At 52.0% G+C, this 13,553-nt stretch overlaps 1 protein-coding gene across 1 annotated transcript in view; it reads left to right on the top strand.

The window, feature by feature from the left end:
• Positions 1-13,553, top strand: part of DSCAML1 (DS cell adhesion molecule like 1) — a 391,665-nt gene that overhangs the window by 12,185 nt on the left and 365,927 nt on the right. The window contains exons 3-4 of the mRNA XM_075547828.1: positions 9,261-9,578; positions 13,373-13,519. Coding sequence (XP_075403943.1) covers positions 9,261-9,578; positions 13,373-13,519 — 465 coding nt within the window. The remainder of the gene's footprint in view (positions 1-9,260; positions 9,579-13,372; positions 13,520-13,553) is intronic.

Genomic DNA, 13,553 nt, shown 5'->3' with positions numbered 1-13,553 from the left:
AGGCAACACTGATGGTGAAGCACTCTTGGGTGAGGTGACACTGGTGGTGAAGCACTCTTGGGTGAAGCGACACTGATGGTGAAGTACTCTTGGGTGAGGTGACAGTGGTGGTGAGGTGCTCTCCTCTGAGCTCACACTAGTGGTGCGGTTTTGCCTGTGGCGGGCGGCGGTCTCGCGTGAGCTCACGCCTGTGGCGGGGCGGCGGTCTCGCGTGAGCTCACACTGGCGGGCGGCGGTCTCGCGTGAGCTCACGCCTGTGGCGGGGCGGCGGTCTCGCGTGAGCTCACACTGGCGGGCGGCGGTCTCGCGGGACGTCGGCGGGGCGGCGCCCTTTTCTGAGGTGACAGCGTGGCGTGCTCTCCTCGGGCTGGGCCGCACATGCGGAAGGAAGGCCTGGCAGGGGCTGGGCGGCCGCCCGGGTGGGGGTGCTGGTGCGCGGGGGTCACCCCTGCTGAGCGGTGCCCACCCCTGGGCGCCCGGGCGGGCGATGCCGGCGGACAGGAGGTCGGGAAGGAGGCGAGCCGGTGTCCCTGTGGGGGTGGGGGCTGCTCCTGTGTCCGTCACAGCGACCGGAGGTGGCGCCCCAGTGGTCAGCGTCCCCTTCGGAGGGGGCCTCAGTGGGGCAGCTCTTCAGATGATGACTGGACCCCGCATCGCACCCAGGCCCGTGGGGGTCCCCCAGGGCGTACCGCGGGCGCTGCGCCGGCCTGCGGGAGACGGTGTCCGGGTTTCCGCCATGACCCGCCGAATGCCCGTGGTGGTTTCTGGTTTAAAAATATTGCCGTGCTATTTCTACACGTCTAATCTCCCAGCGATTTGGAGCCCGTTTTATGAAACAGCATCAGGGTGGTGCTCCATGTTAAACGGCGGAGAAGATTAAATCGGTTTAAGTCTGGGCGTCTGTCACATCACAGCCGATCCTATAACTTCCATTTTCTATTAAAAATCCATTTCCCCATTTGACCAGACGAGGCTTCGCTGTTGATCTGAACGTCTCTCTTTTATTTATGAAGTGGTTCCCCCTCCTCCTCTTTCTCTCTGTCAATTGCGCCTGGCTCGGTCTGCAGAGGGCAGGCGTTATGGTGGGGGGGGGGAGTGTCAGGGTATTTGCTTTTCAAGTTGGGTCTGACTTGGAGGGAAGGGGACAAGGGGAAGCCTTCGTAGGCCCTGCACTCTGGCCTCCTCAGCGCTGTGATGGCAGACATCTTTCGGAGCCAAGCAGACCCCAGTGGCACTTCCTGTGGCTCCTCTTTTTAGCCCCTAAGTGGTGCTCTCCCCACCCATAAACCCAAAGGAGCCTGCCCTTCTCGACCCTTTGGGCCGAAGGGAGGACATGTGGGTGGGGTACCCATGCCCAGTGTCTGTTACACAGTAGGCACTTAAAAAAGGCCAGTCTCTTCTCTTTAGACCCCTGTGACTTTAGGGGTCAGCATGGGGCTGCTAACTGATCGGTTGACAGTTCAAGCCCAGCCATTCCTCTGGAGATGGGACTGTCTGCTCTGGTGAAGGGTCACACTCTCAGAAGCCCCAGGGAGCTTCACTCTGTCTCACAGGGTTGATGGCAGAGGGGCATGTGGTTTGTTGGCCGTTAGGCCTGTAAACTTCCAAGGATATAGGGGCCTTGGTAAAATGAAGTTGATCATCTCAGTCACAACTAACAGAGGCGCGCTTCCAGTCCTGCATGGTCCTACCTGCCTGGAGAAGAAAGCCCTTTCTCTGTGTGGGAGCCCAGCACACCCGGCCAGACATCCACACCTCTGCATCCAAGCCTATCCCAAGCTCCTGCCTGGAAGGTTTCCCCAGGGCTGCCCCCAGACACATCCACGCATTGCAGTTCAGACTTCCTCTCTCCAGGATGTCTTCCTGGTAGTAATCCTCTCCTGAAGAACTGGATCTTTTCCTGGTTTCTGTGTCTGGGGTGGGGCAGGGATGGGATGGAAGCAGGGGTCAGAGAGAACACTGAAGGAGGCCACAGAAGGGCATGGAAGTTCGTGGAGAGGACTGGGGGTGGGTGGCTAGGGCTTGGGATTCTACAGGGCTTCAGAGATTAGCTGTGTTCTGCTTGCCCCTAGCAGTCACCTTAGACCCCCTGGGCATGAATAACAATCCCCACTTACTCATACTAATACTCTCATACTCACATTCTCATACTCTCATTCACACTCTTCTACTAATACACTCACACTCATACCAATACTCTCGTCATTAATACTCATACCACTTGCATATTCACATTCATACTAACACCCTCATATTCACATTCATACGCACACTTTCATATTAATACTCTCATACACTCTCATATTAATGCTCTCATGTAGCCTTCCAGTTGACTCCAACTTATGGAGAGCGCAGGCAGGAGTGTTAGAACTATTTCCAGAGGGGTTTCCATGGCTGGTTTCTCGAAGTAGCTCTCCAGGACTTTCTTCTGAAGCACTTCCAGGTGGATTCAAACCTCTGACCTTTCAGTTAGCAGCTGAGTGCCTCACCGTCTGTACCACCCAAGGACCCCTCGTGCTCATACATGCTCATCATGGGGTTCCACTAAGTTTGCTTCTGCCTTCTGTTTGGTCACCTCAGGATTAGTCCTGGGAGGCAGACGGATAGGAAGGTGCAGTCACCCTGCTTTGGTAAGTGGGACTGAGTTAAGACTAAGTGGCTGTGGGACTCACACAGCAGGTCATGGCACTGTGTCTCCTGTGTTCTGAGGTCACTGAGACTCGGGCACTGCTCCAAGGCTTCCAAACTGAGCCTGGAAAAGAGGAACCCCACCACACTGCCAGGCCAGGCTTCTCCAGGTCCACAGGAAGGCAGGCACAGCAGGGGGTGGAGGGGCTTTGGCAACGAGTAGCTTCTATTGGCCAGGAGGAGAGGGACCCTCCAGCTGTGGGTGTGATTCTCTGCAGATAAGTCTCCAGAGAGGAGCCAGCCCTTGCTACTCCTGTGCTTGGGGGTGAACCTCTGCAGTGACCACTCACCTGCTGCCCTTCCCCCATCCGTCTAGTGCTTGGCACATGGCAGAGTTGAATGACATGGTAGCAAGTGCCTCAGTTTCCCCTTTATGGATCTGCTCACTCCTCTCTCTTGGCAGGTAGGGTGAGGCAAAATTAACGTTTTATTGTAGGGCTTCTGCATCTGGAGCTGACAGGTGCCTTGTGGTGTGAAATATGAGCCCAATGTAAGTGAAAACTGCTATTGTTTTACACCTGAGGGTGATGTTTCATAATGGCAGCGCTCTGTCAGGGGTGTAAGCAGAAGCAAATGGTTTGTCTAATCCTCCCCAGCTTCCCCAGACCTGGCAGGCTGTGCTCTCATCCTGGGGTGGGAGGGATAGGAAGCAACTTGCCTTTTGCTATAAATCTGCTATTTCTTCCTCTATGGCAGGTGGCTGGACAATCCCATTCAATCCTCCCATTACCTCTACGTGTGTGCTAGTGGAGGGTCCTGCACCCTCTTGCACGGGTGATCTTTGAGCCCAGAAATTCAGGGAGGTGCCCTGTCTGTGTGGTTGATATTCCTTGTGGACCAGAGGGAGGCCAGGAAGGGACTTCCTGGGAAGGCTGGAAAGGGGTGGGTTTTCAGCTTCAGAGAGGAGGAGTCTGGCCATGTTTGTTTTGGGGTAAGGTTGGGATGCAGTATAGAAAGGCAGATTCTGTAAGTTCTTTGGACTGTCCTTCAAGGGCCTAGGTGGTATAGGGGTTGCTCAGTGGGCTGCTAGCTGCCAGGTCAACAGTTTGAAACCACCCACAGGAGAAAGATGGCGCTTTCTACTACAGTAAAGAGTGACCGTCTTGGGGACCCGCAGGGGCAGTTCCATCCAGTCCTATTGGGTTGCTGTGAGTCAGCATCCACTCGGTGGCAGTGGCTTTTATTTTCCTTTTTTGGTTTTTGACTTATCTTCAGTGTGGTTCATGCAGTAGAGCATTGTGGTCCCTTCCAGCCTCTAAATAAGAGCAACGATGAACTCCAATCTCAGCTTGGCCACTTAAGGGCTGGGTATCTTTGGGTAAGTTAGTTAGCTTCTTGGAGTCTTGATTTCCTTCTCTATAAAGTGGGGATAAGAACACCTCTCCTATGTACACTGGTACAGATAGGAGCTGGAGGCACAGGGAATCCAGGGCGGATGATACCTTCAGGACCAGGGGTGTGAGGGGCGATACTGGGAGGGTAGAGGGTGAGTGGGTTGGAAAGAGGGACTGATTACAAGGATCTATATGTGACCTCCTCCCTGGGGGATGGACAACAGAAAAGAGGGTGAAGGGAGACGCCGGACAGGACAAGATATGACAAAATAATAATTTATAAATTATCAAAGGCTCACGAGGGAGAGGTAGGTGGGGAGGGAGGGGAAAAAGAGGACTTGATGCAAAGGGCTCAAGTGGAGAGCAAATGCTTTGAAAATGATGAGGGCAAAGAATGTACATATGTGCTTTATACAATTGATGTATGTGATAAGAGTTGTATGAGTCCCTAATAAAATGTTAAAAAAAAAAAAAAGAACACCTCTCCTGGCCACTGTGAGATGTGATCATGAAAAGGAGAATGTGCCTAGTCTGTAGTTAACAGTTCAACCAGTGTTGATGTTATTATCTTCACTCCCATCACATCTACCTATAAGTATTTATTTAGTCTCTTCCATGAATCAAGGCAATTTCTGAGTCCCTCCCCTTCAGGGATCTTTCTAGCATCCCAAGTCCATTTGTCAGGGGCAGTGTAATAGAGTCTTACCAACCCTTGATGGATCTTAGTTCCTGAAATCCATGCAGCTACCACAGGGAGGGTGTCTGATTAACTAGGTTGTCTCAAGATGCAGCCCGGAACCCCAGAGTGATATCCCCAGCCCCCACAGGCTTCAGCGCTGTTTGTGATATCCAGAGTCCAGAAGGGGCTGCTTTCAGGAGGGAGCGAGCGTGTGTGTTCCGTTTGTGGGCAGCTGGAAATGGAACTTGGTGACTGGTTGCGTCTGAGGAGGCAGACCCCGCTATCTCTTACTGTAGTGATTGCGCTGCGCTGCCACTCTGGGGCCAGGAGCAGGGTCCTCGCTTGTGCGGCTATGGGCCCTTCAGATTCTCTGTCTCCTGTTCATAGACTGGTGATAAAAAATGCTCCCTCCCTCATAGCGTTGTTGTCAGGGTCAAAAGAAACGCGCCTAAGAGCAATTGTGAGGCTGGCCCGGGACTGGGCAGGTGTCTAACTCTGCTGTACACAGGGTCACTTGGAATCAGAGCCGGCAACTACTGCATGCATGCCAAGGGCTTGCCATGGTGCCTGGCACAGAGAAGATGCTTACTAACTACTTGGTAAGATGGCACACTCACCCCATTGAATCACTCTCAGTAAGGAGACCTCTGTGATGTGGGCGGGTGGATGGAAGCAGGCCCTAGTGGGCCTGACCCAAGAGAAGCTTCACTAGGCTTGTTGGCTTCCTTGTGAAATGCTTTGGTGTCGGCCTCTTGGCGGGGGGGGGGGGGGGTGTTCTCTAGCTGTTGTGAGTTGGGTGGGCGTCTGAGGCCTCAGGGTCCTAATGGACCCGCTTCCTCCTCCAGAGACAGAGCAGATTTTCTCAGCCACCAACACTGCCAGGTGGCTGCTGAATGGAGGTAGTGTGAGGAGGAGGGTGGGGAGGGAGATGGTGTGCCTCCTCTCTCAGTGCATCTCAGCCCCAGAAGGCACAGCGCCTGGCAGGGACAGCAAGTACATTTGCCGCTAAGAGGATACCTCTGACACCGCAGCAAGGAGCCTATGGATGTGTTTTACCAGCGTGGCTGCTAATGGCTTCTTCCAGGCTTTTGATGAGTTGATGTGAATTGCTCTGGCCAATGAGGCTTAATGGCCTTTTCTCCACCAGCTGCCCTTGCCTGTTCATTCTCCCTGGAGGCTCCGCAACTCAGAGTTAAGCCAGGAATATTAATGCAGTCTGGGTGAGGGTCCCTCCCCGCCCCCTCCCCATAAAGTTGTGGAAATTGAGGTCAACTTGGGTCCCCTGCTACTTTCTTTAAACAGACAGTGGACTGGTTTGTTTGCCTCTTCATCTTCCTGGTGGGGAGGGAATGCCTGCTAGCCAGAGACCTGGTGCCTCTCTTCTTCTGGCCCTGCCTTCCCTTGCTCCCAAGTGGCCCTTCCCACTGGGGCAGGCTGTGTGGTAAGGTAGGTGTGGGGTGGGGACCCTTGACTCTAGCATTCAGAGCTTCCAGGATAAGGACAGGAAATACTGAGGGCCTCTACTGGGATGGAAGCCCTGGGGGGAGGGGCGGGCAACAGTCAACACCCTCAGCTGCTAACCAAAGGGTTGGAGGTTTGAGTTAGAAGCACCTTGGGAGAAAGGCTTATTGATCGACTGACAAAAACATCGGCATTTGAGAACCCAACAGTGCACAATTCTACTGGGACACACCCTGAGGCTCCCCGAGTGAGAATCAACTGAGTGGCAACTGGAGAGAAGGGACGGGCCCACCGGCTGCCGTCCAGCTGGGCCCCGCTGCTGCTGTCACATAGCTGCAGTTCTTTGGAGGAACTCTCTCTCGGGTGGTTGAACGTTGGTGACACGCCAGAGATGGACGGGGTCTTTGTTCCTCAACCTCCTGTTTTACTCACGAGAGCATGGAAGCTCAGAGAGAAGAGAGTCACACAGGACATCAATATGGGTGCTGAGTTTAGAAGAGAGTCACACAGGACATCGATATGGGTGCTGAGTTTAGAAGAGAGTCACATAGGACATCAATATGGGTGCTTAGTTTAGAAGAGAATTACACAGGACATCAATATGGGTGCTGAATTTAGAAGAGAGTCACACAGGACATCAATATGGGTGCTGAGTTTAGAAGCTTGGTTTCCTCACCTCCAGTCTTGGACTCTATCCACCCACCAGGCCCTTTGTTCCTCATCTGGTCTTTAAGGGCAACTTCATTTTCCAAGTAGATTCTCAAGGGTGAAGACAGCTCTCAAGTTCTCCCAGGGGCTCGTCTGCTCCAGGCAGCTAGGCCCAGTTCTCTCGGCCATACATCTTCAAAGATGATTCTGAGGCCCTTCCAGCTATGGTAGAAGCTTTAGGCTCAAGGCTCAGCTCTACGATTGTGCAATCTTGAGCAAATCTTGGGACACTTCTTAGCCTAGCAAAGGGTGTGCGATACCACCTCCTCTTAAGATTATGCAGAAGGACCAAAGCATTGGACGTGAACCTACCTACACAATATAGGTGTTCAATACAGATTTCCTCAGCAGAGCATTTCTGTGCCTCTTCTACTAAGCGGAGTGGTCCTTCAACTACGCAGAGTCCACGGGCAGCCCTTCCCCATGGACTTGAGGATAAGCCTTAATGTTTACCATCCCTGTGCTGGGCTCGGAGCTTCTGTGAGACAGGGTCTATTGCTTATTCACCTTTGTATCTCCAGTGCCTGGTACTTGTACATCAGGGCTCAGGAAGTGTGCGTGGTATGACTAGTGCTCAGCTGTTTGGGGATACATGTTGGGCTTTGCACGCATCTCTGGACTGTGGGATGGTGTTTTTTGAAAAACTTAAATAAAATTATTGCTCTTTCAGTGAACGTTTACATTGCAAGTTAGGTTCCCACTGAATAATGACTATGCTTTATTTTCAGGGGCCCTGGTGGCACTGTGGTTACATATTGGGCTGCTCACCACAGGTTAGCGCTTCACACACACCAGCTGCTCCATGTTTGGACACATATTGTTCAGAGATACTGGCTATAGCTTTACGGTGTTTTAACATTCTCATTAATGCCCTCACAAATTTCTAGATGTTTTGCTTCTAGTGACCTGGCTTCCCTTTCTCTTTACTCCTTCATCTTTGCTTTAGATTGTTGACCATTTGATCTTACAGAGATGACCTATAAAAGGTGCATAGTCCTCCCTGGTCAATATTCTTTATTTTATGAGGATCTGTTATTTGGATAAAAAGTACCCCACGGTCTGGCTCAAGGTTTATGAAGTACAGTCTTGGGGAGCCTTCTACTTTCAACTGGACTAAGTAAGCCTGGGCTTTAAACAAATTTGAGTTCTGGTCCATATTTTATCCTTTCTATCAAGATTCGTTTATCATGGCCCTGATTAAAGGTCATTAGTAGTAGGTGGGCACCATCTAAGTTTTTTTAATCTCCGGGTAGATGTGGCTGATTCATAGAGACTGTTAGTTCTGTACACTAGCTTCTCGTTGAGTCTTTGTGTCATTCTCCTTCTTTGGCTGAAGCCAATGTCTTGGATGGCCCCTAGCAAGCTTTAAGACCCCAGACGCTTCATACCAAACTAGGATATAGAACATAAACTTTAAAAACTATATCATACAAATTGACCGAGTTGTCCTGTGAGACTGTGGGCCTAAAGCTTCAAATCAGAAACCCTCTCCTCTGAGGTGTTGGGTTTGTCTAACGAGTATTGGTACCTGTCCCCTCTGTGTGCTTTACTACATGCAGTTTCCAGGCTAGCTTCGAAAAGTTTGTGGAAGAATTCCATTATTTTTTAATGCTAGTTTTCCAGGAATCTTTTGAAATCCCCTTGTACATGCATGATAACACACATGCATATGCAGTATCAGATTACCCAATCAGCAAGGTAAAGCGTGGCCTGACGAGCTTATTCTGTAGTGAACAATTTCATATTTTTCACCTCATCAAATATTCTCCTTTTAGGGATAGTTGGCTTCTGTCTGTCCCCCACCCCACAGCACCTTCCTGTAATACCCCAGCCCCCCTGGGACATTTAAAACCCCAGACAGGGATGGATTGCACAGCAAGCCGGGGAGTACAGGCTTACTTGCTAATCAGTAATTACGTACACATCCCTGGTGTGGTGAAACCCATGAGACTGTTCACCACAGATTAGTAAGGAAACACAAGTAAGCCCCTGGTTACCTTGCTTGTTGGGTAATCTGCCCCTGTCCTCAGTACACATAAACGTATGTCACCAAACCAGACAAAACCCACTGCTATCCAATCAGTTCTGACGCCGTGGCCCAGTAGGGAGGAAAAACTGCTTCTAGGGTTTCCAAGGCTGTCAATCTTGATAGCAGCAGACTGCCCTTTCTCCTGCAGAGGGACAGGTGGACTTGACCCACCGGCCTTTGGGTTAGCAGCCCAGGGCTTAAGCAACAGCACCACCACGGCTTCTCACAAGTATGCATGCAGAAATCCACACAGGTGCATACCGATGTGCACATGCCAGCCCCCGAAATGTCCGGCGGTGGTTGCCGAGGCTGCGAGCTGAGGCGTGTCTAAACGGAGCTCTCCTTCTCGCCTTCCCCGCAGCCCGCCCCGAAGATGTCGGCACCAGCCTCTACTTTGTAAATGACTCCCTGCAGCAGGTGACCTTCTCCAGCTCTGTCGGGGTCGTGGTGCCCTGCCCGGCCACGGGCTCCCCCAGCGCGGCCCTCCGATGGTACCTGGCCACAGGGGACGACATCTACGACGTGCCACACATCCGGCACGTGCATGCCAACGGGACGCTGCAGCTCTACCCCTTCTCCCCCTCCGCCTTCAACAGCTTTATCCACGACAATGACTATTTCTGCACCGCGGAAAACGCTGCCGGCAAGATCCGGAGCCCCAACATCCGCGTCAAAGCAGGTAAGGATCGATTGCCCTCCAGGGGCTGGGTGGCTCCGGGACTGACTGTCGTTCTCAGGCGAAGTGCGTGCCCTGCTCAGGGGGCCCTGGAAGACACCATCCCTTGCTGGCAATTTTGTGTCTTTTGACTAGTACCTCTGAGTACTTCCGGTCTAGCTTCCAGTGCTTCCCATGTATCCTTGGGCAGAGAACATAACATTTTTAAGCCTTATTTTCTCTGCAAAGTTGATGCTAGTGTGTCTCTTGCCTGCTACTCCAGGTGATAGTTACATGAGCTCGTGCTCATTAAATTAAATAAAAAGCCGGGCCTGACTCATGGGAAACATTCATGGAACTGTCTCTAAAAATAACAGAATCCAAAAAACACTCTGTACTGAAATGGAATAAAGAAGTAAGAACGTGTGGTAAGTCTGTCTCCTGGTGAGTTTTCATGGGACGCCACTAGGACTCAGATCAAGAACTAAGAGCTCAGCCCCCAGAAGCCTCCCTCGTACTTTTTGGTCACTACTCCAAGGTGACCGGTAGCCTGAACTTTAACAATACAGATCATGTTCGCTATGTTTTGTGCTTTGTGTAAATAGATCCCGGCATGCCCTTTCCTGGGTCTTTGCCTAATATGTTTGTGGGTGCACTCCTAGTGATAAGCATGGTTAAGGAGTCTTGGTGGTGCCGTGACCAAACAGCTTGGCTACTAAGGAAAGGTCAGTAAGTTTGAGCCCACCAGCCGCTCCACGGGATAAAGGTGAGGCAGTCTTTTTCCATCAAGATTACCGTCTTGGATACCCACAAGGGCAATTCTACCCTGTCCTATGGGGTGGCAGGGAGTTGGACTTGATGTGAGGGCATGGGGTTGAGTGTGGTTTCCACTTGCTCATTTGAGATGTGTATACTATTGTGTGATGTGAAGCCAGTTGCCATCAAGTCAATCCTGACCCCATGTGTGTAAGAGGTGCATTGTGCCCCCAAATAGTCTCCTCTGTGACGGCTAGTCCTGGAGGCGAGGGAAAGGCTTAGTTGAACAGCTCATCTTAACTAGGGTATCATGATAGACAGGGGTGTCACAATCAGTTGTAAGATATCCCAGTGTTTGGGGAACACTTTTCTTACAAATCAGCCACCCTGGTGAACTAGTGGGTCACACTGTGTACACACTGTGCTGCTCACCACAAGGTCAGCAGTTTAGAACCCCCAACTGCTCCATGGCTGAAAGATGAGGCTTTCTACTCCCATGTAGAGCTACCGTCTCAGAAACCATGGACGGACGGTCCTATTCTGTCTTACAGGGTTGCTATGAGTCGGAATTGACTTGATGGCAGCGAGGGCGGTTTGTTTAGTCTTCCTGACAAAAGCCTCCTTAAGTGTGAGGGCAGGTGTGTCCCAGCAGACTTACTGTGATGGCCCCAGGCCTTGGCTGCAGCATCATGCCTGGAAACTGTGGGGCAGAGGAATTGGACCCAGGAAAGGCCTCCTGCCCACAATGCCTAGCAGCAGACTCTACAAGAATAGGTGTGTGACCTTCTGGGTCCTCCTGCCCTAACTTAGGACAGCCTCTCACACTGACAAGGATTTGAGGAGCTGGGACCTGTGTGTGCAGGGGTGAGGTGGGGCAAGTATTCCTGATTCAAGAGCCGATCTGACTTCATCCCATTGGTTTACTTGAGGGTGGGCGGGGGGGGGAGGGGGTTCTGTGAGTGCTTAGAGCCTAAGCCATGCCTAGGGAATGTCCTCGTGGAGGTCCCTGTAGGGTCTCTTTTTGGGAGTACGCCCTAGTAGGACACCAAGTGCAGGATTGGGTGGCCTGAGGTATAGGTTCGGAGTCTCCGCAACTTGGAGCCCTGGACCAAGGGAAGGCATTCCATTTTTTCCTGTGACCTGCTCATCATTAGGTTACCAAAAACCCAATCCACTGCCTTTGAGTCGGTTCTGACTCAGAGCGACTCCATAGGCTGGACTAGCACTGCTCCGTGGTGGGGTTTTCAAAACCATAAATGTTTACGAGTCAGCAGTCTGTCTTTCTCTGGGGAGTGGTTGGTGGGTTTGAACGACCAGCCTTTTGGTGAGCAGCCCAGGGCTGAACCCCCTATACCTTTAGGGATCCTTCATGGAGTTTGGGTGCAAGTTTGACAATCGCTTTGTCAAGTGAAGGGACAGAGGCAAACGGAAGTCACGAAGGGCAACATCCCATGGGTGCCCTACAAAGGCCAGGCCCTTTGCACCCATCATGCCAGTCATTCTTCCTAACGCCGTGAAGAGGCATTGTTGTTGTTGTAATTGTGGCTGCTATTATTGCCGTTATTATTCCCCTTTGACAAATGTGGAAGCGGAGGCTCTGAGAGGTGAACTGTCCCTAGCCCAGAAACACCCAGCTGGTCACTGGAGGAGGCAGAGCAGACTACTTGATGCTCAACCACTCATGTCTGTGATGCCCTGGGACACCAATCCTCCTCAGGCCAGCACTCTGCTTTCTTCCAGGCCCAGCTCTGCCCCAGGCTCACCCATACCTGGTGGCAGTGTCCCCTCCCAGTTTCAGCACGGAGAAGGGTAAGGAAGGTTTGGGGAGGCTGGAACCACTGGAAGCACAATCAATTAAGAGATTCCTGAAGATGCTGGAGGGGTTGCTGGTGCAGGTGCACAGCCAGAGGGGCTGCCAGGGCCCTCGGTGTCGCCCTGGCAACTGTGGAGGGAGAGGAGCAGGGCATGATGCCCAGTGCCTGCTGAGGAACAAGGACGGTGTGCAGTGGTGTTCAAGAGGTCCCAGTTTCTGCTTGGCAGAGAAGGACCCCGGGAGAGGTCTCTTGGGTTCCATTCCCAAGGCCAGATCTGCCCACCTGGAGAACAGCTGCAAGTGACAGCACCCCAGAAGCTGGCATGGGAACTGAGTCAGAGCCCACGGGAAAGGGTGTCTGTAGGGTGGGCAGAGGCGGTGCCAGAGGGGCAGCAGCAGCCCTGGGAAGGAACAGTGAGGATGGATCGTTTCAAGGAATCTTGGAGACTCTGTGCATGTCTCAGGGATTCTGAATCTCCAGACAATCACTATCTCCAGTATCATCTCCCATCACCCTTACAAACCACCACGTCTTTCCAGAAAGCTCTGTACTGGATCTCCCAGATTGCCTTCCATGTTCAAATGGGACAGCTGCGTTTTGGTAGCTCCTGTGTCTCTGTTTTTTGTTTTGTTTTAATTTTGGAAACGTGTGGTCCCTGTGCCTATGATGAATGCCATCCTACATCTAGAAAATCATGTAGGGAATCAAGTTTGTATCCCATTGAGCAGTGGTTCTCAACCTTCCTAAGGACTCGACCTTTAAATACAGTTCCTCAAAATTATTTTTGTTGCTACTTCATAACTATAATTTTGCTACTGTTATGAATTGGGCGTCAGTCAACCCCCCAGTGGGGTCGCAACCCACAGGTTGAGAACTGCTGCCATAGAGGCATTCAAGAGAGCTTCCTTTGTGCCTAAGCTGGACGTTCCTTTTGCATATGACCACTTTGTTGGGTTTGGACACGGTCCTCAGGGCACTTACAGTCTAACAGAGTTCCCCTCAATGAGCACAGACATGGGAAAGGGAAACTTGGACTGATGGCCATTGAGAGGGGGTCTGGATATTTCTGAGGGGACTAGGCTGCCCAGGGGAGCGGGGAGGAGGTTGATGGAGACAGTTGCTCAGGAGCACCTGGGGCTGGTAAGTGGGAGGGAGGGAGAGGTTGGGGGTGCTGAGGGAGCTAAGCTGGCTCTCTTCCTTTCTTCCCAGTTCAGCCTGTGACACCTGCTGCCCCCAATCTCTGTTCAGTTTTCAGGGAACCCTACACCGTCCGGGTGGAGGATCAAAGGTCAGTGCGTGGAAACGTGGCTGTCTTCAAGTGCCTCATCCCCTCCTCAGTGCAGGAATACGTTAGCGTTGTGTCCTGGGAGAAAGACACAGTCTCCATCATCCCAGGTAAGAGAGGTGCTCGGGGCCATAGCAGGCGGGG

Source organism: Tenrec ecaudatus, chromosome 4, assembly GCF_050624435.1.
Source record: "Tenrec ecaudatus isolate mTenEca1 chromosome 4, mTenEca1.hap1, whole genome shotgun sequence".
Classification (NCBI taxonomy): Eukaryota; Metazoa; Chordata; class Mammalia; order Afrosoricida; family Tenrecidae; genus Tenrec; species Tenrec ecaudatus.
This window is presented reverse-complemented; position numbering and strand designations above follow the sequence as displayed.